This window comes from Poromitra crassiceps (assembly GCF_964638095.1).
Source record: "Poromitra crassiceps genome assembly, chromosome: 2".
Classification (NCBI taxonomy): Eukaryota; Metazoa; Chordata; class Actinopteri; order Beryciformes; family Melamphaidae; genus Poromitra; species Poromitra crassiceps.
In genome coordinates, this window is record NC_139624.1 from 74,250,834 (window position 1) to 74,276,508 (window position 25,675).

General features: G+C 46.4%; 1 protein-coding gene across 1 annotated transcript in view; it reads left to right on the forward strand.

The window, feature by feature from the left end:
* sema5a (sema domain, seven thrombospondin repeats (type 1 and type 1-like), transmembrane domain (TM) and short cytoplasmic domain, (semaphorin) 5A) overlaps positions 1-25,675 on the forward strand; it is a 244,834-nt gene that overhangs the window by 183,461 nt on the left and 35,698 nt on the right. The window contains exon 16 of the mRNA XM_083655428.1: positions 10,181-10,406. Coding sequence (XP_083511554.1) covers positions 10,181-10,406 — 226 coding nt within the window. The remainder of the gene's footprint in view (positions 1-10,180; positions 10,407-25,675) is intronic.

A 25,675-nucleotide genomic window follows, 5' to 3' on the forward strand; every position in this document is an offset into this window, starting at 1 on the left:
ACTGGGAACCTGACGCTAGCTATCAGCTAGCTCATTTGCAAATGCAATGCAGTGCAATGTGAATTGGTTTGGCGATGCCATAGTTTGTCACTGTATAGAAAACAAACAACACACAAACTTGTATTTACCTCTTGTAGTAAACCATAGAATAAACTGGTCTCCAAATAATCCACTTGGTAAATGTTGAAATGTAACGTATGAACATTAGCCTACTCTTCTTTTTTGTTTATTGGTGGATTTATTGGCGGATCGCAAGCCAACTAGGGGCATATCGCCACCTATTGTATCCTATTGTTTCTATATAGGCAATCGTACTCAGGCACGGAACGAAAGCAAACGCCCCCAGTGTGAAAAGGCCCTTAATCTAATATTTACGCTCAGGTAAAAAGCGTATAGGATAGGCCTACTTAAAGGATAATACTGGTGTTATTTTTAGGTTTGTGTCTTTGATCTCACGTGCCCCTTTGCATTATTCCCGGTAAGTCTGCACACAGTCAGCATAATTGGAGATATCTGAGCTCAAAGGAGCCATTCGCTGCCATTCATTCTTCTGCAGTTTGAAAAATAACCTCCAAAGTTTTTAAATTGGCAGAGATAGATAATCCATCACAGTACATATAAAGACTTCATCTGCTTTGATCGAAGTCTCTGTTTGATTGCTATTTCATTGTGCCAGAGTTGGGTGTTTTCATATCAGTGCACACAGTAAGTCGCGCACCTGGAAGCCATGCTCTGCACAAGGATTGGAGGATAATATAAACTAGACTTATACACAGCAATAAATGGGCAATAAATAACAGCTTGAAATAATATCTTGCATTGGATGGATAAGGACTTGCTGCACAGGATTGCTCTTCAAGAACCTAATCATTCCACACATTTCTTACATTATGCGTCAAATATCTCTCACGTTCAAGGAGCAAAAAAAGAGCATTCTTCCCTGTCGAACACCACACTTCACTCTCAGAGCCAACTTAGTGTTGTGTCAACTCAGGTCCAACTAAGGTGTTTCACTGCCACTCAACTGGCTACCGAGAAGAGCTCGACGCTGCTGGATGCCCCCGGGGGGGACAGAAACCGTGGGCGACCCAAAGAAAGCTGGAACAGAACAGTTGAGAACGAGCTGAAAGGCACAGGACTAACTCCCGAGACAGACAGCCCCCAGAGCAGCAGCACATATTCAGGTGGAGAAGATCCCTTTGCCATCGCCTCAAGGTGCCTGCAGGCGGCACAGAGAGTGAAGGGCCAGGCAGACGTGAAGATGCTCTGGTGACCTGCTAGGAGTTCAGCTGTGCATCAGGGACAGTGCAAGGGACAGTGCAAGGAGAGCGATGAGTGAGCACACTTGCACTTTGCATGTCTTCTGTGCAATCGCAAGTCATTTTGTGTGTGTGTGTGTGTGTGTGTGTGTGTGTGTGTGTGTGTGTGTGCACGAGTGCGTGCACAGAGACCAGTTTCTGGCTGACAGCAGGCTCTTATGGAGTCACTGTCAGTGTGTGTGTGAGGGGGGGGGGAGGATAGAGTGAGAGAGAGAGAGAGAGAGAGAGAGAGACACCTGTGTTTGACAGAGTGTGCTCGCTCCCTCGCTGCTAATTGAACTGATTTGTCATGGAGTCTTGAGGAGCATTAGGCCCGCTGACTCCAGTGACACCACCACAACACGTGGAGGTGGAGGTAGTACAGAGGATTAGTCACTCTGTCACACACACACATCTCACATCTGGAGACTCATATACACCCAACACACATACGTACGTGCATGCACACACACACACACACACACACACACACACACACACACACACACACACACACACACACACACACACACACACACACACACACAGCTCTCCCAGTCCAATAACGTGTATAGTGAGTGTAATGATGGTTGGAGGCTGTAGAGACATGATTACTCGCTTCCCACAGGTTAGACACCTCTCTCTCTCTCTCTCTCTCTCTCTCTCTCTCTCTCTCATACTCACTCTCTCTCTCTCTCTCTCTCTCTCTCCCTCTCTCTTTCTCACTCACTCACTCTCTCTCCCTCCCTCTCTCTCTCTCTCTCTCTCTCTCTCACTCTGTCTCTCTCTCTCTCTCTCCCTCTCTCTCTCTTACTCTGTTTCTCACTCAATCTCTCTCTCATTCTCACTCACTCACTCTGTCTCTCACTCACTCACTCTCTCTCTCACTCACTTGGTTTCTTTCTTTGTCCATCTTTCTTTCCCATCAGCCTATACTAATACCTACTAGAACAGTGGTCGATCAACCAGGGGTCCGTGACCCCTCGGGGGTCGGCAGAGGCACTGCAGGGGGTCTGCCAATTTTTGTCAAGGTACTTAGTGTACATTTTAAAAATGTATTTTACACAAAAAATTATATTGAGTAAACTCCAAGCATTAGGCTATAGGCAATAATAAGCTACTTCTGACAAAAATGATTTATAAAGCGAATCTGATGAAGCAATTTCCAAAACGCATTGTTCCCTCCTTGCCTTTATAATGTAATCTATTTGTAAAAAGAAGTGTCAGTCCTGATATCCTGGACTGCACTTGATTATAAATGTTATAAGCCACACTTAAAATGCAACACTGTTTTTTTTTTATCATAGGGGCTCCCTGCTCTTTCTCTATCAACCAAGGGGTCCTTGGGCTGAAAAAGGTTGAAGACCCCTGACCCCCGACCCCTGACCTAGAACAATAAGCAGAAGACTCTGAGCCAATGAGACAGGAGATACCCAAATCACAGTGACACAGCAACCACCACATCTGTGCTGGTGTAGGCACACTGACCAGCCTGCCAGCGCGCGCGTGTGTGTGTGTGTGTGTGTGTGTGTGTGTGTGTGTGTGTGTGTGAGTGAAGCAGTAAAGATGCTATCACTCAGCGGTCCCCCCCCCCCCCCCCCCCCCCCCGTTCTCCTGAGCTCCAGCCAGAAACACATTACCGTGTCGCCCGCCTGGAAACACATTACCGTGTCGCCCGCCCGGGAACACATTACCATGTCGCCTGCTGGTGGGCAGCTGCCTGTTCAAGATCGCCTGTGTGTTGCACAGCAGAAAATCGCCGCGCTCCATCCGTCCATAAAGCATATCAAGGCTCTCACCACCGGGGGGCGTGGAGATGAGTGGAAGTCACTGGTCTAATTGAATCCAATTTTGTGTTCCACATGCCACTTGTCACATTCGGCTGCTTTCTGCCACGTTTTCACTTTCGCTTAATTTCTCCAAAATAGAGACGTCAGCGTGCGGCTGAGGAGGCTGCAGAGTCCAGGCCAGTGACTCATGTTGATTCCGGTTGCCGTCTTTGTTTTTTTTTGCTATCTGTGTTTTATTAGCTCACGGTGGCTGCAGAAAACAATGAGATGGAAAATTAAATGATCTGATTTCACAACCGCTTCGTTTCAAGGGTGAATCACAGTTTAATACAGATGCGGATCCTTCTTTTGTTCAGACAGGACCCTTTTACAATGGTTACCGCATAATGAGAAGACCTTTTCACAGTTCTGGCACAGTTAACGTCATTTGGATGGAGAGTTATTTTCATTGGCTCCCTCATTATGTGTGTGTGTGTGTGTGTGTGTGTGTGTGTGTGTGTGTTTGTGTGCGTGCGTGCGTGTGTGTGTGTGTGTACGTGTGTGTGTGTGTGTGTGTGTGTGTGTGCATGTGTGTGTGTGTGTGTGTGTGTGTGCGCGCGTGTGTGTGTGTGTTGGGGTTATGGATACATTCCCTGGTCTGTTTCTCTAATGCATTATTCAAAATGTGTTATAAAATGGCTATTCCAAAGTAGAGGCCGACTGTTTGGATGCCAGGCTTTTTATTCCCATGCAGAGCCATTGAAACCAGCTTCTCCTTTTGCATTAAAGGACAAATGAAGTGTCCCCCCTCCTTCAACTTGTTTTAATAGTAATAAACAGTGAATAAATTAGTAAAATGGCGCAAAACAGATGTGACAGCAAAGCATGGACGCTAATAGTCCCTCTCTCCAGCGGTCCACTCAAGCCACAGGGCTACCATTGAGAACACAGAGGTCATGACCTCGGTATTAAAATAAATAAATAATAATAATTAATTAATTAATAAATAAAAATAGCCCCGGCCCCCAGATCTATTCATCTGTCATTGATGTTTTAAAGCCCTCATAAATAACATGATATATGACATAGACTACGTTTACATGCACACAATATTCCACTATTATTCGGAAAATGACAATATTCTGAATTTGATGAGGGTCATGTAAACAGCATATTCCAGTTGCATTTTCCGAATTTGTGTTTTTTCCAAATTTAGCATTTTCCGATTAAGACATCTGGGTTATTCCAGTATTATTCTTTGATCATGTATACAGCGCCTCAATCAGGGTTTTTACCGCAGTGTGTGACGCATGTTTCATGTTTGTGGTCAACTGAAGTGTGCTAGAAAGCGCTAGAAGAGGCAATATAATTATTAGAATCCGTCAGCTCTGGCAAACAGAAAAGCCCACATTTCTTTTTCTTTTTTTCACATTTCTGTTTATTGAAGTTTTCAGGGCATAAATGATACAGCACATCAGTATTTAAATTTCACTGCCTGTTATAGGACTGGAAAGACAAGAAAAGAAAAAAAAAAGTAAAGATATGTGTATACGGTCGTAGGAAAACAGGTTCACTGGAAAAGAAGAGGAAAAACAAATACCTATACCATACCCTCCCTAACAGCAACAGTACACAAGTAATATTCTCACCCTGAGATACTTCTTTTCCTTATTAACAAAAACAAAAACAAAACAAAAGTAAAACAATAATTGACATAGTCCGATCCGATCACCCATCAGAAACACAGTGCACAAGTACATGATCAAATATCCATAATCTACACAGCCCACCCACACAAGAGAAAAGAAGAGAAGACAGCACAACAGACAGACATCATCAGGCCCAACACATCACAGAGAAACAGAAATCAGTCCTTTGGGATCTCAGGAAACTGCAAACCCTTCACCACCCTAAAAAATAGTCCCCATGTTTTCAAAAATCTAGTTGACGAGCCTCTCATCGTACACCGAATTCTTTCCAATTTAATAAAATAAAGAATATCTCTGATCCATAAGGAATGAGAAGGTGGGCTAACGGATTTCCATTTTAATAGAATTAGACGCCTTGCTAAAAGCGTTGTATAGGCCACAAAGCCTGCTTGGTATTTTGATAATGATACTGTGGGGGGAGGGACTCCGAAAAGAGCTGTTAGAGCGGTAGGCTCAAGTGTCACTCCAACACTTTCTGAGATAGTATTAAAGATTTCTGTCCAGTACTTGTGCAAAGAGGGGCATAACCAAAACATATGAATGTATGTGGCAGGGGCCGAGTGACATCTGTCACAAGTAGGGTCGATGTCATCATAGATCCTAGCCGAAAAGCCCACATTTCTGATCGGGAGGAGATGAGAAACATTGTTTGGTTGCCCACGGAAGTCCAAAGTGCTTGCGACCCACCGAGGTAATAACGTAGGCTAGTAGCCTACTTTTTATGAAAGACTTGGATGTGCAAATAATCGCACCGCCAAACTTACCAGCAGCAAGCTGCTGAAATGGACCAAGTGATCCTGGTGAGAATAGCGCTGCTCTGTTTATTCTCAACAGAAAAACTCTGCCTACCTGCATCTCTCTCTCTCCCCCACTCCCTCACATGTCGGGGAGGGCGAGCTACGGCTGCATGTAAACGGGAATATTAGTGGATCATTAATTTAGTCGGAATATTGTAATTTTCCAAATATGGGCAAAAACCGGAATATTGTGTGCATGTAAACGTAGTCATAGTTAATCAGAAATGCAACCATTTGCTTCCTCTCTGTGTGCTATATAGAAGGAAGAGACATAACTCCCCAAACGTTCACATTTTGCCTTGGGGCTAGATTGGGGTTAGACCAGGGGTGTCAGACTCATATTAGGTTTGTTCAACTGAGACCTCATGGGGGCCGGATTTTTTTTTTACTAAAATCAATTCGACTCATTTACCCATTTACTTCACAAAAGAAATACTGCTCTTTCCATTTCTCTTGAAACTGCCTGCATTCCGTGTCAACCTTTCTCTTTTACGACAGCATCTTGTTCAGGGGCGGACTGGGATCATAATTCAGGCCGGGCATTAGATACCAAGCAGGCCAGGCCGATACGGGCCGACGCGCGTGCTGGCGTCCGAAAAATTTGGGCCGTTTAAAGCTCAATTTGGGCCGTTTGAAGCCAGATTTGGGTCGTTTAAAGCCAGATTTGGGCCGTTTGAAGCCCAATTTGGGCCGTTTGAAGCCCAATTTGGGCCAAGTCCAATTTTACAATGAGATGCACCCACTTTAACCCTGAATAAAGTAATAAAACCACTAGTAAACCAGTAGGCGGCGCCTGGCCTGCTGTTCAGTGAGTGGCCTGACTGCGGGCACAATTTTTTTTTTTTTTTTTTTTTTGCAGGCCAGGCCAGGCCACCGGGCATTTGCCCGACGTGCCCGATTATGCAGTCCGCGCCTGATCTTGTTGATTCTTTTGTTTTTTGGTAGGTAGCTGAATGCGCGATTCAATTCCAGCGTGGCATCATGGCAGCTTTGTTTACACCTGATGACCTACTGACATACTTCCCTGTAGTGCAGGTTAATTAACTTATGAATGAACTCTTAGCTTGCTTATTAGGCACACGTAGTTCATGATAATGGGGTGCGAATTTAATAATAATAATAATAAAACCCCTTTTTTTTTTTTTTTTTTTTTTTTAACACGTTCACTGCCAATGGCGAGTTGACTCGTCAAAAAAATTCCAACGGTTCACTGCCAATGACGAGTTGAGACGTCAAAACGGTGCTTGACGGTGCTACGTGGATCAATGCCCCCCACGTCTCCTATAAAATTATTGGAGCTACCGAACGTGTACAACCCATTCCACCGACCCACTAAGTGGCGACAGTGCTCTCCTGACTAGAGGAAGGCAAGCAAAAAGCAGTGTGATCAAGCCATTCTCATGAAAATGGATTGGCGAAAACGCTTTCGTTTTCGCGCTGATTGCTGGCGGTGCGGGATTGCAAATTTGCATAATAGATTACGGGTGGAACACACTTTGAAACATGCAGCATAAATATGACCAGAATCGCAAAAGCTTCATCAAAGCTCTCAACCAAAACTCCAAGTAACGAGCGAGTCCATCCAGACTTCCTCAAAGAACGGCCGCGCAGACAGGCACAGCAGCAGCAAAGCAATGAAACTGGTGACGCAAGGTTACCGCAGCAACAGCAACGAGCTTGTGACACGGCCGCTGCAGCCAAGAAGACACACACGGAGGGAGGAGTTTGAAGTAGAGGGGTGTTTCCTGCTGTTATGGAGGAAATTACTGTTCAAAACTATTGTTTAGATGTCTGACGTCTTACTGATGCCAAAAATGAATGGTTAAAGTGACTGTTCTATCGAATTTCACAAAAAGCCGTTTATCTCAGAATAATTTTTCTGACGCTGAAACCATGCTGTATTCAACTGCTAATGCTTACATAACTACTAACTCTACAAACTAACTCTTTTAGACAGAGAAAGCACACATTCTATTAGTTCTTTTGAGATATTGTGTGTTCACAAAATCTTAGCAGAAAAGAATCCTCGGGTCTTGAAAGATGAGCCAGAATCCTCAAAAAAACCCTCTGGCAGAACCTACCTACAGTAAAAAAAAAACGGCTGGCAGTGAATGTGTTAATATTCCAAAACATCTCGCGGGCCGGATGAAACCTGCCCGCGGGCCGGATCCGGCCCGCGGGCCGTATCTCTGACATCCCTGGGTTAGACTTTGGGGACAGTTCTATTGAAGTGAATGGGTAAGTAACTCCCCTGTAAGGGATGTTTGTGTAGATGGGCCATTGTATTTAATTGAGCAGTATTCTGCCATACTGTATGTGACCTGTATGCAGAATATATATTATGTGGGGAGACATTTATTTTTTGTATCATTGTAAAGCAACAGCACAGTAAAGAGGATATTAATCTAATATGATGTCTGTAGTTCTTTATAGATCTAGCCTCTTCATTTTGCTCTCAAAGTGCACCAGATTGAAGCATTTTACTTTAAAATCGTCAAAATTTTCTAACTGGGGCGGGGGCACAGCTCCCCCCTGGAACCCCCACGCCGCGCTAAAATGACCTCGGTATTTCTCAAACCCTGGCTACACAAGCTCAGATGTCCATTCAGTCAATGCAGCGTCATTAAGAATATTAAGAAGAATATTAAGAAGAATATTAAGAATACAGCAGCCACCTTGCTGTGAGCTGCTTGGGCTGTCCTGTAGTCTTAGTTGAGGCGGATGCCATTGGAGACCTGGCATGAGGTTTAGCTTTAAACCCAGTCATTACCTCCTTAGCCCCTCGGCCTCAGCGCTGATCCTCTGGGAGAAACGTTTAGCAGACAAGCCTCATTAAATATTCAATGTGTTTGGCCGCCCATCAACAGCTCACAACAACAAACACCTCCTGCGCCTCTTAGTTTGGGTGCGCCGTAGGTGGCGAGACTCACGAGGTGGACGTTTGTCGCCAAGTGTTGCTGGCTGATAATCAGGGATCGGAGCCGGGGCCGCTCCCTGCTGCTTGATGATGTTAAATATTAATGTCCGGAGATGATTACTGAGCTCGATGGAGAGAGGCAGGAAGCGCAGCGGAGGGCTGACACCCTCATTCATCACGGGCAAGTAACGGAATCTGAATCCTCCCTGTGTTTTTAACCTTGGTACCCTGGGGAAGAGAGAGGGAGGGAGCACGAGCGATAGAGCGAGATAGAAAGGAGGGGGAGATGGGGAGAGAGAGAGCGAGAGAGAGAAAAACGGGGGGAAAAACAGTGTGAGAGAAATAAAATGTCTAGGTAGATAGGGTGTGAGAGCGAGGGAGAGGAGGAAAGAGGGAAGGCAGATTGTGAGGAATAGACTGGCGTATAATGTTGGAGTGCAGTGTGCCTCTCCTGGGCCGGCCTGCCTGCCTGTCCCATCTGACAGGCTGATGGATGTGCAAAAGGAGACTCTTATCTTATTTTGTCAAGGTCTGGCAGTCGCTCAAGGCCCCATTCCGCATAAATAAACAAGTGGTGAGGAGGAGAATGGCGGCCATCTCGCCTTCCCCTTTCTGTTGAGCTAAGGTGTCATTTACTCCACACGTATCTCTATCTCCGCCTCCTTATTTATTTAGCCCACTGCCTATTACCAACCTATTATGTTTTAGAATAGAAGTCTCGGCCGAGGGGAAGCGCAGGCAAAATATATACTTACGGTTATTCTAAAGCCTCCCGTGGCTGGTTTTCATTTGGACTGTGAAGAGAGGGCTTGTGTGTCACCGTTGCATTTATTTATTTTTATTTTCTACCCCTCCCCTTCTCTTTATCAAGGCCGTCCTCCCCCCACTCCACCGCCTCTTTCTCCCCTCTCATCATCGGTGGTGCCACGTCATGTCCCCGGCCTCGCTCCCTCTCCCCTCTGGCGCCTCCCCCCTCCCTCCCTCCCTCCCTCCTCCCCATCCTCTCTGCATCCCTCCTTCCCCCTTGGTTATAAATTAAACTTGATCAATGACCTTTTCAGCTTGGCTTGTTTGCCTCTCGCCATGTTCAGCAAGAGGTCTAATGGGGATGTATCCTTATTCAATGCGTGCCAGCAGAATGTCAGGCAGAGTGTCAGGCCAGGCAAATGGGGGCGGGGCGGCGCATCAGTGAACACCAACCAGACACGACTGGAATCAAGACTCATGCATTGTGTATATAAGAGTGTGTATTTCCCCATAAAATAAACTTTTTAATGCCATATTAGTCACTGCTTACAATTGTAATAGCCATCCTCTTGTTTGTTACTAAGCGTTTGGAAATACAGCAGGCACGTCTCTCTTGAGTTTGTCACCCTTGATTACCGTTTTAATTAACGATTTGCTATGATCTCATCCTGCCTACGCTCGACACAGTCCAAAATCACTATGATGTCATTCTGCCCACGCTCGACACAGTCCAAAATCACTATGATGTCATTCTGCCTACGCTCGACACAGTCCAAAATCACTATGATGTCATTCTGCCTACGCTCGACACAGTCCAAAATCACTATGATGTCATTCTGCCTACGCTCGACACAGTCCAAAATCACCACATCGCAAAACGTGCTTTACCATGAAAGCGATTTCGGCTGATTTGTTTTGCATGTGTGTGTGTGTGTGGCTGCAGGAGTACCAGTCGTGCAACACGCTGCCCTGCCCCGACCTGAAGAAGACCACACCCTGGACCCCCTGGACGCCAGTCAACATCTCCGACAACGGCGGCCACTACGAGCAGCGCTTCCGCTACACGTGCAAGGCTCGCATCCCCGAGCCCAGCCTGCTGGAGGTGGGCCGGCAGAGGATCGAGATGCGGTACTGCTCCAGCGACGGCTCCACCGGCTGCTCCACCGATGGTGAGTGCAGAGTGGAACAGACACACAGACAGATGGTGCGTCTCCAGCTATCTCAGCCTCTGGATCAAAGTCTCTGTCTTATCTCGCTCCAACTATTGGCCTTTCTCGCCTCGAGCTCTTCTGTGCCTGTTGTATAGATCTTTCTTTCTCTGTGCCTATTGTTCATTAGATCTTTCTTTCTTTCTTTCTTTCTCTCTTTCTTTCTTTCTTTCTAATTTTCTGACTGTCTCTCTCCATCTCAGTTAAAAGAGCGCTGCTATGTTAATCGGTTTGTTTGTGGCCCCATCCTCCTCGACTATCGGCAGATCAAAACGTCAGGCGTGTTAATGGCATACAAACACACACAGAGGCACCAAGTGAGATTATCATTCTCCCGAACACACACACACACACACAAACACACGCACACGCACGCACGCACACACACACACACACACACACACACACACACTCACTCACTCACAAGCGCACTTACCCATGGCTTTTTCCTCTTGCCTGTAGTTGGTGCACCACATCGTCTCAGTGAGCCACGCCCCTGGTGAATTAAATGCTGTCAACGTTTGTACAAACAGGCCGCTAATTGACAACTTGTTTATGTCATCAAGTCATATTAGAGGGAAGACAGGCTGGGGGAAGGGGGGGGGGGGGGTGCTGGGGGGAGGGGGGGCAGCGCCGCAGTGAAGTGGTTTTGGATGTCGTAGTTAAAGTTTGTTTATGGAGTTGCTCGCAGCCCCAGAGGGCAAGGCAGACTATTTTTTTAGGGCTTAAGTGTTAGCGCCTGGCTAATCTGTGGCGGCCTCCTGCCACCTTGGCCTCATCTGTGTCTCTGGGTGGTCGACTGGCTGCTACCGCTGAAACGCCAGGCTGAGCTGCTCACCGGGGCTCCTCCTCCTCACGCACGCTATCCACAGGCTTTTCTCTCCTTTGATCTCTCTAGGGCTGCACGATATATATATATATATATATTATATATATATATATATATATATATATATATATATATATATATATATATATATATATAGCCTATATATATAATTTTTTTATTTTATTTTATTTTATTTTGCTGATATCCGATGCCGATATTTTCAACTCTTTTGGACAACATTTTGCCGATACCGATATATGCACACATTATTAGGATGTCTACTCTTATCGTGATGGCCCACACTGGCAGATGCAGGCGTATACAATGCTTTTCAAAATTTACACATTCACTACTACTTCAACTTTACAGTCTGCAAAACATACCATATTTTCTATTTATGTTTTTTTTCTTTCAAATAAAACTGTCAGATTAATTCATTCATTCAAGAATTTTAGTCAAGCATCAAGTATTTGGGCATAATTAAAGCGTCAATTTATCGGCCATATTCGGTCATTGATAGGGAAGATTTGAATCACAGCCTTTATTTGGACAATCACTAGTTAATAATAATAATAATAATAATAGCTTGGATTTATATAGCGCCTTTCAGGGAACCCAAGGCCGTTTCACAGAGCACAAAAAGATGATGGACACACATAGATGACAACAAAGAACAACAAAGAACAGAAGAGACTAGTTTTGGAAGGCTGTGTTGAACAGGTGAGTTTTGAGTAGAGTTTTGAAGGTAGCCAGTGATGCGGCGTTGCGGATTTCGGCTGGGAGAGAGTTCCAAAGGGTGGGGGCAGCCACGCTGAAGGCTCTAATATATTCATATACATTTTCATTTAAGTTACATATAGTTATTGTACTTTCATAGACAGACCTTTATATTCAGATAACCTGTAGCTTACTTTTGCATCTCACACTCTGCCCTCTACAGGGCCAGAATAACAGATAGGTTGAGTCTACAGTAGGGCTGTCACTTTTTCCCAAAATAAAATTCGAACGAACTTGAATTGCCCGAAATTCGTTCGAATATATTCGAAGTTTTTTGGTTAATTAAAAAAAAAAAAAAAAAAAAAAAATATTCCAGCTGGACGTAAGTTCTGTCTTAAGTTAGGGTGTAAAGTCCACACTAACTGCTACGTTCAAACTAGTTAGTTTGACACTAAAGTTGTGTCTTTGTTTGGTTGCACCACGGAGACGTAAGGTACATCTTAACTAGTAGACCCTAAAGTCCATACTAACCAAAATAGTGTCGCAGACAATGACGTGTACAGTATCTGTGACCAATCAGTGAAAAGCACGGTGGAAACGGTGTTTATTTACGGTTGTTTAAGTAAGTGGAGTGAAAACAGGACATGTTGCCCACCGCAAATTAGTGCTTTCATATTTCATCAACACTAATCAAATGAGAACGTTATTGAGTAACGTTCGTTTAGGTTCATATTACTGTTAACGTTTATCTGTGAGCTCTTCATCAGTATTGTAGGCTATACCACCATCCTGACTCACTAAATTGTTGCGGTTATTTTAATTTGTATGCAGTGCTGCAGCTTGTGGGAAACAAAAGCGTGAGTCATAAATATCAAAGGGTGTAATTTATCACGGAGAGGGCGTTGCGGACGCAAAACAACGATGCGCCACGGTGCCAAGTTGCAATCCGTGCCAACTGCTATTTTACGGAGGACTTTACACCTAGTAAGACGTAGGTGTAAATTTTAAGTTCTAACTTATGCCTACGTTGTAACTATTTCACTTGGTGCAACCCAAATATTTTTAGCAGTGCGTAAACTCGGACTTAGTGAGACTTTACGTTCAAACTAGCTTACGTTTCAACTTACGCACAGCTGGTGCAACCCACTGCAGGCCACCGGGCATCAGCCCGACGTGTTAGCTTGGACGCTCACAGTCACAACACTGCCTCACAAACTTGGCTGCATCCAACTCGAGACAACTTTTCAGACCCTGGAGACAATCTTTCTCAGAAGAGACTAATGCGACAAATCTGGAGACTTTTTCTGACATGGGATTAACATTACCAGCAAGCAGCAGTTGGTTAATTTTGGTTAATAAAAAAAAATAATAATAATAATAATAATAATAATAATAATAATAATAATAATAATAATAATAATAATAATAATAAAAAAAAAAAAAAAAAAAAAAAAAAATCGAACAGTCAATTTACATATCGAACACGAACCCCTCCCCCACATTCGAAGTTGCATTCGAATTTCAAATTAAAAGTGACAGCCCTAGTCTACAGAGTAGCCTTCAAATGTGCGTCAAGACAGATGTCATCTGATGTGTATAATGATGATTTATAAGTATCTTTGACTTTCTGTTCATTGTATGTAAGCCTGTGTATTAATTTGTGAATATACAAGAGTGCATCTCTTGGCCAAGATATATGTTAATACATCATTTAAGATGACTTCTGACTCCTGCGGCTCCATCTTTTGATCTCAAGTGGTTTTCTTCAAGTGGTTCACTGTTTACCTTTTGACTGTCAATTTCTATTCTACAACAGTCAAATTGGCAGAAATGCAGATATTTCATTTTAAAGGCTTTATCGGCCGATGACATGCCGATATCACAGTGCATCCTTACTCCCTTCCTGTTTATTTCCTTGTATTAACTCATTGAGTGCCATGGACGTCCTTCGACGTCCAATTAAATAGTGACGTAGAGTGCCACGGACGTCCTTCGACGTCCAATGCGTTTTTTGACGGTGGGACGTCGATCAAAGCCTTCCGCAGCTCCTGTACAACTATAGTAGCTATTGGAGGTCTATAACCTATTTTACAGAACCCTTAGGTGGCGACAGTGCTCTCCAGATTACAGAAATGTCAGGAATACACAGCCTGAAATAGCCTTGATGAAAGAGAACCCGCTCATGCTGCAGTCCAGAGCCATGTAGATTGTTCTGGCTGCAACTGACGGTGCGTGCGAACACAGTCAATCCGCGCACACAACTGAGTCCTTCTGCCTCTGTCTGTCTGTCAGCATAGTTTCTCCACATGATTAGCCGCTAGAAAAGCAGCAGCGCGACACTGAAAAGCCAAACCTTTCACTGCAGTCCGCGTGTGGCTTCTCCATGTTGCGCTGCCTGGGAGGCGGCGCTTCCCAGGCTTCCTAGACGCTTGGTGCGAGGCTGTGTGTTACTAGTGTGGGGAGGAGTTTTCAGCTGAGGGGGGGGAGGGGGGGTGGGGCACGCAGGGCAGGACACAACTACACCACATCACTACATCAGAAAATATTACCGTATCTAGAGTCAGTGAATGTGCTTGAAATGCTGCATTTCACAAAAGGCTGAATATCTCAGCTTATAATTTGAAATGCCTGAAAACGCTGAAAACAACCTATCTTCTCCGGCTCATAACTAAAGAACGGAAAATGGTATCAATAAACTTTTTTTTGCTGATGATACAATAGAGTCTCCTTGTTCTTTTTGCGTGTTCGGTGTTTACATAGTAATATCACACAATATTCTGTGGGCCTCGAGAAATCACTGAAAACGCTCTGAAAACTCTGGCACTGGGAGCGTCCGTTCTCCAAAGGTGGCTGGCACTCAATGAGTTAATCTCTGTCTGTCTGTCTGTCTGTCTCTCCCTCACATCTCCTGTCACTGCTGTCAGTGGTACAATTTCTCCTCCTGTCACTGCTGTCAGTGGTACGGTTTCTCCTCCTGTCACTGCTGTCAGTGGTACGGTTTCTCCTCCTGTCCCTGCTGTCAGTGGTACGGTTTCTCCTCCTGTCCCTGCTGTCAGTGGTACGGTTTCTCCTCCTGTCACTGCTGTCAGTCGTACGGTTTCTCCTCCTGTCACTGCTGTCAGTGGTACGGTTTCTCCTCCTGTCCCTGCTGTCAGTGGTACGGTTTCTCCTCCTGTCACTGCTGTCAGTCGTACGGTTTCTCCTCCTGTCACTGCTGTCAGTAGTACGGTTTCTCCTCGCACTTTGCTGCTCCTGGGGGCTTTTAAATGAGTACTGGCAAACACGGCTTCAGACTGGCAGCCTTAACTGACAGCCGCACACTCCGAGACAATGACGAACAAAGGCTTGAACGTCAACAGGTCTGTCATGGTTTTGATTAGCAGGAGCTAACAGACACAAAAAGTGTCTCATTGCAAGTTGTCACCAGAAGCCTGACACCAGATTAGTGTTAATAACACCAATTCAAATGAGATGGCTGTGTGTTCAACAGTCATATTCACAAAGTGCCAGTCTTTGTTGTTGTGTGAAATAAGCAGCCTACAGTATATAGGAGGCAGATGGCAATGTATGAGCCGCACCGCTGTGGTGCACTGTGGGTATTCTAAGCTTGATCTAGGAATCAAGAGCTAGATGACAGTATTCAACACAGTCTCACAGAATATTGTAAAATAGCAACGTTTTGGACCAACGTTGCTATGTTACAATTTCGGCTCCAAAATTGTAAAATGGTAACGTTCTGAGATTTTAGGGTTAGGGTTAGGGTAGGGGGAGGGGTTAGAAACAGAAAATCTCAGTTAAAAAAAAAAGCCCACCACTGTAGAAACGTGCGTTACCATTTTACAATTTCTGAGCCGAAATTGTAACATAGCAACGTTGGTCCACAAACGTTGCTGGGCGTTGGATGGGCGATATCCATGGGCGATATGTTCCTGTCCGCCACCAAATTATCATTGGTTGGACAATTGCTAGTGTCATATTTGTATACAGTCTTACATGTTTTATGTATATTTGTGTTATGTACATTTGTAAATTGTTTATAATTTGTTTATAATCGGTTTTATAACATCAAACTACCAATTGGGACTACAGATGGAAACTAGCCTCTGGCTATAATCTGGCATATTTACATGTAAATGTTCCTTAATATATACAGTACTGTCCTTCCTTATCTTAAAAAAAAAAAGTTTAAAGGCCGGCTTTACCGTGGGGAATATGAATATATATTAAATCTCACGCCCCTAAGGTTTTCGAATCCGTTGAAATTTTTGAAATTGGTTGTTTCCCGCCAGAGATATCACCAGAAATCCACTCTGTGTGGAGGGGGGGGGGTGGTGGAGGGGAGGGGCGGGTGCGGGGACCCGAAATACTACATTTCCCACAATGCACTGGGCTCGCGTGGCCTTCGTTTTCATGCCCACCCCTCAGGCATTTGGCTGATATCAAACTCCAGTAGGTGGCGGTAATGCACATATATGTTTGCCAACCGCCATAAAACTCAAAGAAGAAGAAGAAGAAGGCTTTGACAATAAAATATACAAAGAAGAAGAAATAAATCGAAAATAAAATTGCACCAAATTGCACCAAATGTAAACGGTAGTATATATGTCGGGAGATGTCTTCATACAAAAATTCTCATGCATTTTAAGGCATTTTCGTAGGAGTTACGCGCATCTGATGTTGTAACTATTTTCTGTAAAAATGGGTAAAAATGGGTACATTGCTCAGCGTTGATTTCGTTACTTCAACTCACCTACTACTAGATGTAAAATTTGACGAGCTTTCCAATGCCGCCAGTCCCGTGTCTTTTGGTGCTTCCGTTCCCGAGAAAATCGTCTCTTTGCAAGGAACTATGGGAAGCTAATATTAGCTACAGCAGGCTAGGCGGGTGAACAAGATGGCTGCCTTTTGCTTTTCGTCGAGAGCTCTGAAGGGGCGTGGAGGACCTCTAGAGGCGGGACCATGGCTCACAAGACTTGTAGTTCATAGGCCCTCAAGTTCCGCAAGCGGGGAGGGAAGCCGGGTGACGCGTAACGCGTCACCCGGCTTCCCTAAAAATGTGAGAGATGCCTGATAGGTCAGGCAGTGAAGCTCCAATTTCAAATAATTTCAACAGATTCTAAAACCTTAGGGGCGTGAGATTGATATATATTCATATTCCCCACGGTAAAGCCGTCCTTTAATGAAAACTTTAACGAAAGTAATGTGCCGGAAAACACAGACCTTTTCCCTATAGTGATGAAGTCAGGCTAACAGGCTAACACATTAGCATGAATGGAGAGCAGACAGCGGGACAAAAAGTAAATTTTCTCCTGATCTGTCTGTCTGAACATTTTTATTTTAGTGTCAGAATGCTCAGATGCTCAGAAGATATGTGGCTTCTAGAAAATAGGCCCAATATTTACTTTGAAGTCATAATCTGAGATCACGTTCACTTCTCCCATTGACTCCAATATACTCGGGACCTGGAGCAAGTCTCCTAAGGGGGTGGGGCAGTGGCAAACCTTGGCCAAAACCCATGTGACACAGATACAGCAAGTGACTGGAAGTTGTCGCGTCTCTACGCAGTGTGTGCTGTGGACTCTACTTTTTGCCTGTTACTGATTATCTGTTTGTCCTGCACCTGCAACTGTGGATGTGCGTGCTCTGCTTTTGTTAGCTAGCTCGGATCAGGACTCAAACCGGGAGACATCTCTCTGATCTGATCTCTCTGATCTGATCTCTCTCGGTAGAGAAGCCTTGTACTCTGTCGATTCTCCCATAGAGTTTTTTCCTCTGCCTATACCACCGTCCCTAGAGACATTACTTACCTTAGCTGGGCACTGAAGTGAAGACGTTTTTTGAACGATGAAAGCCTTTTCTCCAAGGTGGGGGGTGTGTGGTAGACCCACGCATGGTAGACCCACACATTCGTATAAAATCCACTTTTTTGCCGTTAAAAGCATGTACCCACAAATTTGAGCCGCCGTCTTCTGCTCACTGCTGCCACCTACGTGCAGTTTGAGATGCAGGTGGCAGAAGCAGAATAGGGTGGGGCTGTCCCTGTCATCCTGCATTTCGGAAATTCACATCATGTGGTCGCAGCTATTGCGAATTCGCGCTTGTTTACCTTTTTCTCTCTCTCTGCAAAGCACTTTGAGTGCATGAAATGTGCTATACAAATGAAGCCGCCTTGCCTTGCCTGGCCTTCAAATCCCATACAGAGTAGCCTACAAATATGGCGTGTTTATGCCACGCTCTGTTGGAATCCACAATCAGTACAAATGGCCCATCGAGGTGATCCAGCTGGCTAAGGTGTGTCATCTGCGTATTGTGTACTCGCAGTGTTCCAAATTAAATTCTGCCCCATTAACTTTACTTCCATATTGTCTCACCCACTCAGCTAAGTCATTTCATTTGAGACAGATTCTGCACTATAAAGTGAGACAAATCAACACTTAGTAGAGGCCTGCATTATACACTTTACTTTACTTTACTTTATTTCATTTGGCAGACGCCTTTCTCCAAAGCGACGTACATACAGAGAATAACAACCATAAAATCATGTAACATACATAGTGGAAACAGAGATAAGGGAAAAAGATAAATACAATAAAAGCCAACAAACAAATAAACAGACAGTTGAAGGTACGTGGGCAGCATGTTAAGGGTGGTGGAAAGGGAAGGTTAGGGGGAGGTGAAATGGAGGGAAAAGAGATGGGTTTTTAACCGATTGCGGAAGATGGGGAGAGATTCGGATGTCCTGACTAGGGGGGGGAGCTCGTTCCACCATTTGGGGGCGAGACAGGAAAAGAGGCGAGATTGAGAGCGGCCCTTAAGCCCGCGAAGCAAGGGGGGGGCGAGACGGCTTGCGCTAGTGGAGGGGCGGAGGGAGCGGTGGGAGGGTTGGAACGTGACCAAGGTTTGAAGGTATTGGGGGGCAGTTGAGTGGACAGCTCTGAATGTGAGGACAAGGGTTTTGAATTTGATGCGTGACAGGATGGGGAGCCAGTGGAGGTCACGGAGGAGGGGGGTGACGTGAGAGAATTTGGGTTGGTTGAAAACAAGGCGGGCAGCAGAATTCTGGATGAGTTGAAGGGGTTGGATTGCAGAGGAGGGGAGACCGGCTAGGAGAACATTGCAATAATCAAGTCTAGATAAAACCATGGCCTGGACTAAAATTTGGGTTGCTTCGGAGGTTAAAAAAGGGCGGATCTTTCTAATGTTAAAGAGGGAGAATCTACAGGAACGTGCCAGTGCTGTAATGTGGGCAGAGAAAGATAGTTGATTGTCGATGGTGATTCCGAGATTTTTGGCAGATTGGGAGGGGAGGACGGTGGTGTTGTCGATGGATAGGGACAGATCGGATAGGGGGGAGTCGTTGCAGGGGAAGAAGAGGAGTTCGGTTTTGTCGGGGTTGAGTTTGAGATGGTGAGACGACATCCAGTTGCTAATATCTTTGAGGCAGGCAGAGATACGGGAAGAGATATTAGAGTCGGAGGGGGGGAAGGAGAGATAGAGTTGTGTGTCGTCAGCGTAGGAGTGATAGGAGAACCCGTGAGAGGAAATGACGTGACCCAGAGATCTCATGTAGAGAAGGAAGAGGAAAGGACCTAAGACAGAACCCTGGGGAACACCCGTGGTGAGAGTGCAGGGGTCCGAAAGAGTTCCTCTCCAGAGGACCTGAAAAGAGCGAGTGGATAGGTAGGAGGAAAACCATGAAAGTGCAGAGCCGGTGATACCAAGGTCGGATAGGGTGGAAAGTAGAATTTGGTGGTTGATGGTGTCAAAAGCAGCAGACAGATCGAGAAGTATGAGAACGGAGGAGAGTGATGAAGCTTTGGCGGAGTGAAGGGCGGAGGTGACAGAAAGAAGAGCTGTTTCAGTGGAATGTGCAGGTTTGAAACCAGATTGAAGGGGGTCAGAGAGGTTGTGAAGGGAGAGATAGGAGGATAATTGACCAGATACTGTGCGTTCGAGTGATTTGGAGATGAAGGAAAGGAGGGAGACGGGGCGGTAGTTGTTGATGGCGGAGGGGTCGAGGGACGGTTTCTTGAGGAGTGGTTTGATTATGGCTGTTTTTAGGGCAGAGGGGAAAATACCAGAGGAGAGGGAGGAGTTGATGAGGGAGGTGAGATAGGGAGCAATGTCAGGGGAGATGGACTGAAGGAGGGGTGAGGGGATAGGATCGAGGGGGCAGGAGGTGGCACGGGCTGAAAGAATGATTTTGAGGAGATCATCTGAGGAGAGGGGAGAGAAGAATGACATGGAGGCAGGAGGTTGTGAAGAAGAGGAGGTGAGAGAAGGGGTGAGGAGGGATGGTGAGGGAAATGATGAGCTAATGGCAGCGACCTTATTGATGAAGAAGGAGGAGAAATCGTTGGCAGAAAGGGAAGAGGGAGGGGGCGGAGGAGGCGGATTGAGGAGGGACGTGAATGTCTGGAAGAGTTTGCGGGGATTAGAAGCAGAGGATTGAATAGTGGAAATATAGAAGGAGGATTTGGCAAAAGAAACGGAGGAGGTGAAGTTGGAGAGGGAGAGGTGATAAGCGGCGAGGTCATTGGGGTTGTGAGATTTTTTCCATGTTCTTTCTGAGGTGCGGAGTCGGGAGCGGTTGGTGCGGAGAGGTTCGGTGAGCCAGGGTGCAGGGGGAGAGGGGCGGGCAGGTTTGGTAGAGAGTGGGCAGAGGGAGTCAAGGGCAGAGGAGAGAGAGGAGATGAGGGTGAGTGAGGCTTCATCAGGGGATAGGAGAGAGAATTGATCGGCGGGGGGGAGGAGGGAGAGGGTGGCGGAGGATAGGGATGAGGGTGAGAGAGATTTGAGGTTGCGCCGGGAGGAAATGGGGAGAGAAGGGGGAGGGTGAGAGGTGGGAGGGGAGATTGGGAGGGAGAAGGAAATGAAGAAGTGATCGGAAACATGGAGAGGGGTGACTGAGAGGTTGGAGATGCAGCAGGAACGGGTGAAGATGAGGTCAAGGAGGTTACCGGCTTTATGGGTGGGAGGGGAGGAAGATAGTGACAGATCTAAAGATGAAAAGAAGTTGAGAAAGGGGGTAGAGAGAAGAGTTAAGTGTGGGATGTTAAAATCTCCCATGAGGGTCAGTGGGGTGTCTTCAGGAAAGAGGGAGAGGAGGGTGTGTAGATCTTCAAGGAATGTGCAGAGGGGTCCAGGTGGGCGGTAGATGATGATTATGATAAGTTTGATGGGAAGGGTAATAGTGACGGAGTGGGATTCGAAGGAGGAAATAGAAAGGTGGGAAAGAGGTGAGACAGAATAAGACCAGGTGGAGGAGATAAGAATGCCCGTGCCACCCCCGCGTCCGGAGGGTCTGGGGGTATGGGAGAAGGAGAATGCAGATGAGAGGGCGGCAGGAGTGGCAGTATTTTCGGGGGTGATCCAGGTTTCAGTGAGTGCAAGAAAGTGAAGTGACAGAGAAAGGGCGTGGGCAGATATGATGTCCGGTTTATTGACAGCAGACTGGCAGTTCCAGAGACCTCCCTCAATATTAAAAAGGTTGTTACAGAGTGGAGGGGGGGGAGGGGGAGGAGGGGACGGATATGAGGTTGTTAATATTAATGCCTTTTTTTGAAAAAATTTCGGCAGGGTGAAGGTAAGTGGGAGGGGGGCGAGGGCGGAGCAGAGTAGGGATAGGTAGAGCAGTAATGGGGGAGGGGGAGCAGGGCAGGGGAGTTTTTCTGTGTTTAGGTAGATGTTGGCTAAAGGTGAAGGGGGAGGGCGGGGGTGGGGGGGGAAGCGAAGTTGAAATAAACAGTGCAATAATGGGGAGGGGGGGAGTAGGGCGGGGGAGATTTGCTGAGATCAGGTTGGGATGGATGTTGACTGTGGATATGGGGGGGATAGCGGGGGAGGGGGGGGCTGGAGTGTTTTGTTGAAACTGGCCGGAAGTGACCAATAGGGGAGATGGACCTGAAAGTCAAGCGCGAGGGGTAGCGGACGCTTTGACGGCCAGGGCACGATGGAGATTGGCAGCAAGCATTTGTAAGCCTAGCATGCTCGGATGAAGTCCGTCGGGAGAATAAAAAGAGGAGCGCTCCCAGAACAGAGTGAAATTGTGGATGAAAGTGATGCTGTGAGTGATGCAGACGGAGTGGAGCCAGGTGTGGAGAGCGAGCAGGCGACTGAAGTACATGTCGCCGCGACGGAACGTTGGAATGGGACCAGAGAGGAAAATGGATTTTCCAGTGTTGTTGAGCAGGCCGAAAAGAGTGACAAAATGTTTTTTCGTCAGTTCAGACTGTTGCTTGTTGACATCGTTGGACCCAATGTGGACTATTATTTTCTTTATTGTTGGCGGCATTGTGACTATGATTGCTGGGAGTCTATTGATGATGTCCGTCGTGGTGGCACCGGGAAAACAATGTGTGACTGTGTTAATGAAGCGGAGATTCCGGGTTATGGAGTCGCCGATTATCAGCACAGTGGGAGGTATGAGACGGGGCAGGAGGGATGGACGCGAGTGAGAAGGATAAGCGGGGGGGTTTGTGGATGAGACGCGGGAGGGGGGGAGGAGGGTATTTGACAAATTATTACTGGATGATGATGGTGGGATAACGTGCTTGGAGAGAACAAGTGCTGGAGGAGCGGACAGAGGGGGCGATCTGGGGGAGGGACAGGGAGTGAAAACGAATTTAGCAGAATGGACGAGAGGGATGCGTCGGGATGATGGGACAGTGGGGACAGCAGGTGGACTGGACGTGGATGGAGGAGATGTTGTTCCTTCACTTAGAGAGGAAAACCTGTTGTAAGTGGGCAGTGGGCGGTTCTCCGGTGGGGAACGGCGAGGAAGGAGTTTCCCACCATGATTGCCCTTGCCTGCTGATTTCCACAGCTGGTTCTGAGCGGGGGTGGAGTTTGATAGGACTTTGGGCTTGTTACCTAGCCACTCGTATTTGTCAGTCCGGGAGATATCAATGTCTGGGTCCAGAACAGTGTCTGCCAGGGCTGCAGAGATGTTAACAGCGGCAGCGCGACCCACAATAATTAAAGAGTCGGAGTCCAGCTCGGCAGTAGGTGGAGACGAGATCGGGATGCAGGATTTGACCAGGGAGTCCATGAACATTTCTTCATCTTTGAGCTGGTGGAGCAGAGCTACTCTCTCCTCCAGCTGGGATATCCTGGCGTCTTTGTGATGACAACCAGGGCAGCACGGTGAAAGGGTAAGTGAAGGCATGGTTTATTAGTGTGTGTGTGTGTGTGTGTGTGTGTGTGTGTGTGTGTGTGTGTGTGTGTGTGTGTGTGTGTGTGTGTGTGTGTGTGTGTGTGTGTGTGTGTGTGTGTGAGTGAGTGCGTGCGTGAGTGTGTGTGTGTGTGTGTGTGAGTGAGTGCGTGTGTGAGAGAGAATCGGGAGATGGTTGATTGTGGTATCTGGGGAGAGGGAACAGAGAGCAATGACCAGTACAGGTGTCTTTGGTAGTAAATAGAGGTAGCGGGATACTGCTGTGAGGTAGACAGGAGGCCAGGCAGTGATCGATCACTTACCGACAGAGGCCCGTATAACCGGGCCTGCTGCGTTGAGATGGTATAGGCAAGTGATCGGTTATCGTGTCAATCCGGAGAAGGTTGTTGTTAGTGGTTTCTGTGGAGAAGGAGCAGAAAGCAACGGCCAGTACAGGTGTCTTTGGTGATGGACCGTGGAGTAGCGTTAGCTGGGTAGTGCTATGCGGCAGTAGCCCCGAGCAGTAATTGATCACTTACCGACAGAGGCCCGTATAACCGGGCCTGCTGCGTTGATATGGTATTGGCAAGTGATCATATGTCGATCCGGTCTGGGTTTCTCCTCACGTTGTTGTAGTGGATGGAGGAGGTAGCGATGAAGATAAAACGTCAGTAGGATTGATTAGCCTGTGGCTAAGCTAAAAACAGATCCGAGTGAGCACCCTCTCAGACAGGGGCCTGGCATAAATTAATAAAAAGGAGACGATCCTGGCAGCCGATCGTTACAAACTTTTATAATAGCCAAGAGGACAGTTAAAACCAACATATATATAAAAACAGGCTAAAACGGAGGCTTGGAAATAGCATAAAAGAGTACAAAAGTACTAGGTCGGTTGGCAGCTCATAACTCAGTGCCATAGATTATCAACAACAGTGATTTGTCACGATACTGCTGCTCCTCGTATCCCCGCTTGTGTTCGTTAACGTTTTAACCAGATAGTAATTAACATCTCCGCTGCAGGCAATATCTGTCTTGCCTCAGATCATCGCCCATGTAGCACAGCCTTCTGAATAATGCAGAGTGGCTGTTGTATTTCTCCATTCGCAATTCCCGTGGAACAAATTGCTTTTTCAACATCAAATCCGGGTGTAGTCGTCAAAGACGTGACGCCGACTGCATTTGAGGGAGGTAACTTTATTCTACCATATGGAATAGTTTCCTGATCCTTACCAAATCTGTTTTCACTCCAGTTGTACGACTGGAGCGAAAACAAGATCAGTGGAGTTATACTTGCCCTCTGTGCTGCTCTCTTCCTGTCCCACGTTGATTGTTCATCTCCGGTCTCCAAGAAGATTCAATTCCTCTGAAGAGTTTTAAGTCATAACACACTTCTTCACTCCAACCATTATCACACTTGTCATCCATCTAGACTAGAGAGCGATGGTGTGTGGTATATATATGTGTAGGTGGGTTAGTGGCATGTATGTTCTTGTTTGTGTGTGTGTGTGTGTGTGTGTGTGTGTGTGTGTGTGTGCGTGTGCGTGTGCGTGTGCGTGTGTGTGCGTGCGTGCGCATGCACGTGTGTACGAGGCATTCCCAGCACTGCCCCCCCCTGCCACTGTCCTCCCCCTCACAGATGCATGATGGGATGCCAAAGCCCCAGGGACAGCGCTTAACTTTCCTCACAGCAAAGAGGCCATTGCAGGATAATGAGCGCCACACAGAAGGTGTATTGATGTGTGACCAGAGCAAAGGACCCCGAGATCCTCTGAGATGATGAGCGGCCCAAAAGGAATGGTCTGTCACACCGATAAAGATTTACTGTGTGCATCAGGGCAGGCTCGCTATCGATTAGCGCTCCTCGCGGCACTGCACGAACTGTGCTTTTCCTCAGAGCACGCGTAATAAAACAGACCGTCACATGGTCTGTTTGGTGTATGTACAGTATATGTGCCTGTGTGTGTGTGTGTGTGTGTGTGTTTGTAATGCGTATTATGTCCGAACATAACATACGGTGACAAAAGAGAGTAGAAAAGTGCGGTATAGGTAGGCTACAGCCCGTGCAGAGATTGTGTATTACCCCATAAGCAGAGGCCAAGATGATGGTTTATGCTCCTTTCAAACAGATTACCCGTTAAATGTCACATAATATGTAGGCATGCCGTCTCCCCTGCCCTATCAGATTGTAAAGCATCTTCCTAACAATCCCCACAATCAGGAATGGAGACTTACAGGTGAATCTACACCCCACACCCCACCACCACCTTGGCTCTCTTTTGTGATTTTTCATTTGAAGCCATGGTATGAACTTTGAAAAGAGCTATCTCTCTCTCTCTCTCTCTCTCTCTCTCTACTTCTCTGTCTCTCTTTCTTTCTCTCTCTGTCTCTTGCTCGCTCTCTTCTTTGAGAAAAGCTGTCCCACTGATGCCTGTTCTGTTCTCTTCATCATTCTGTCATCTTTTCATCTGAGAACGTCCACATCATCTTCTCCTCGTCCTCCACCGCGTTTGGAGCCGAAGCTTCAAAGCCATC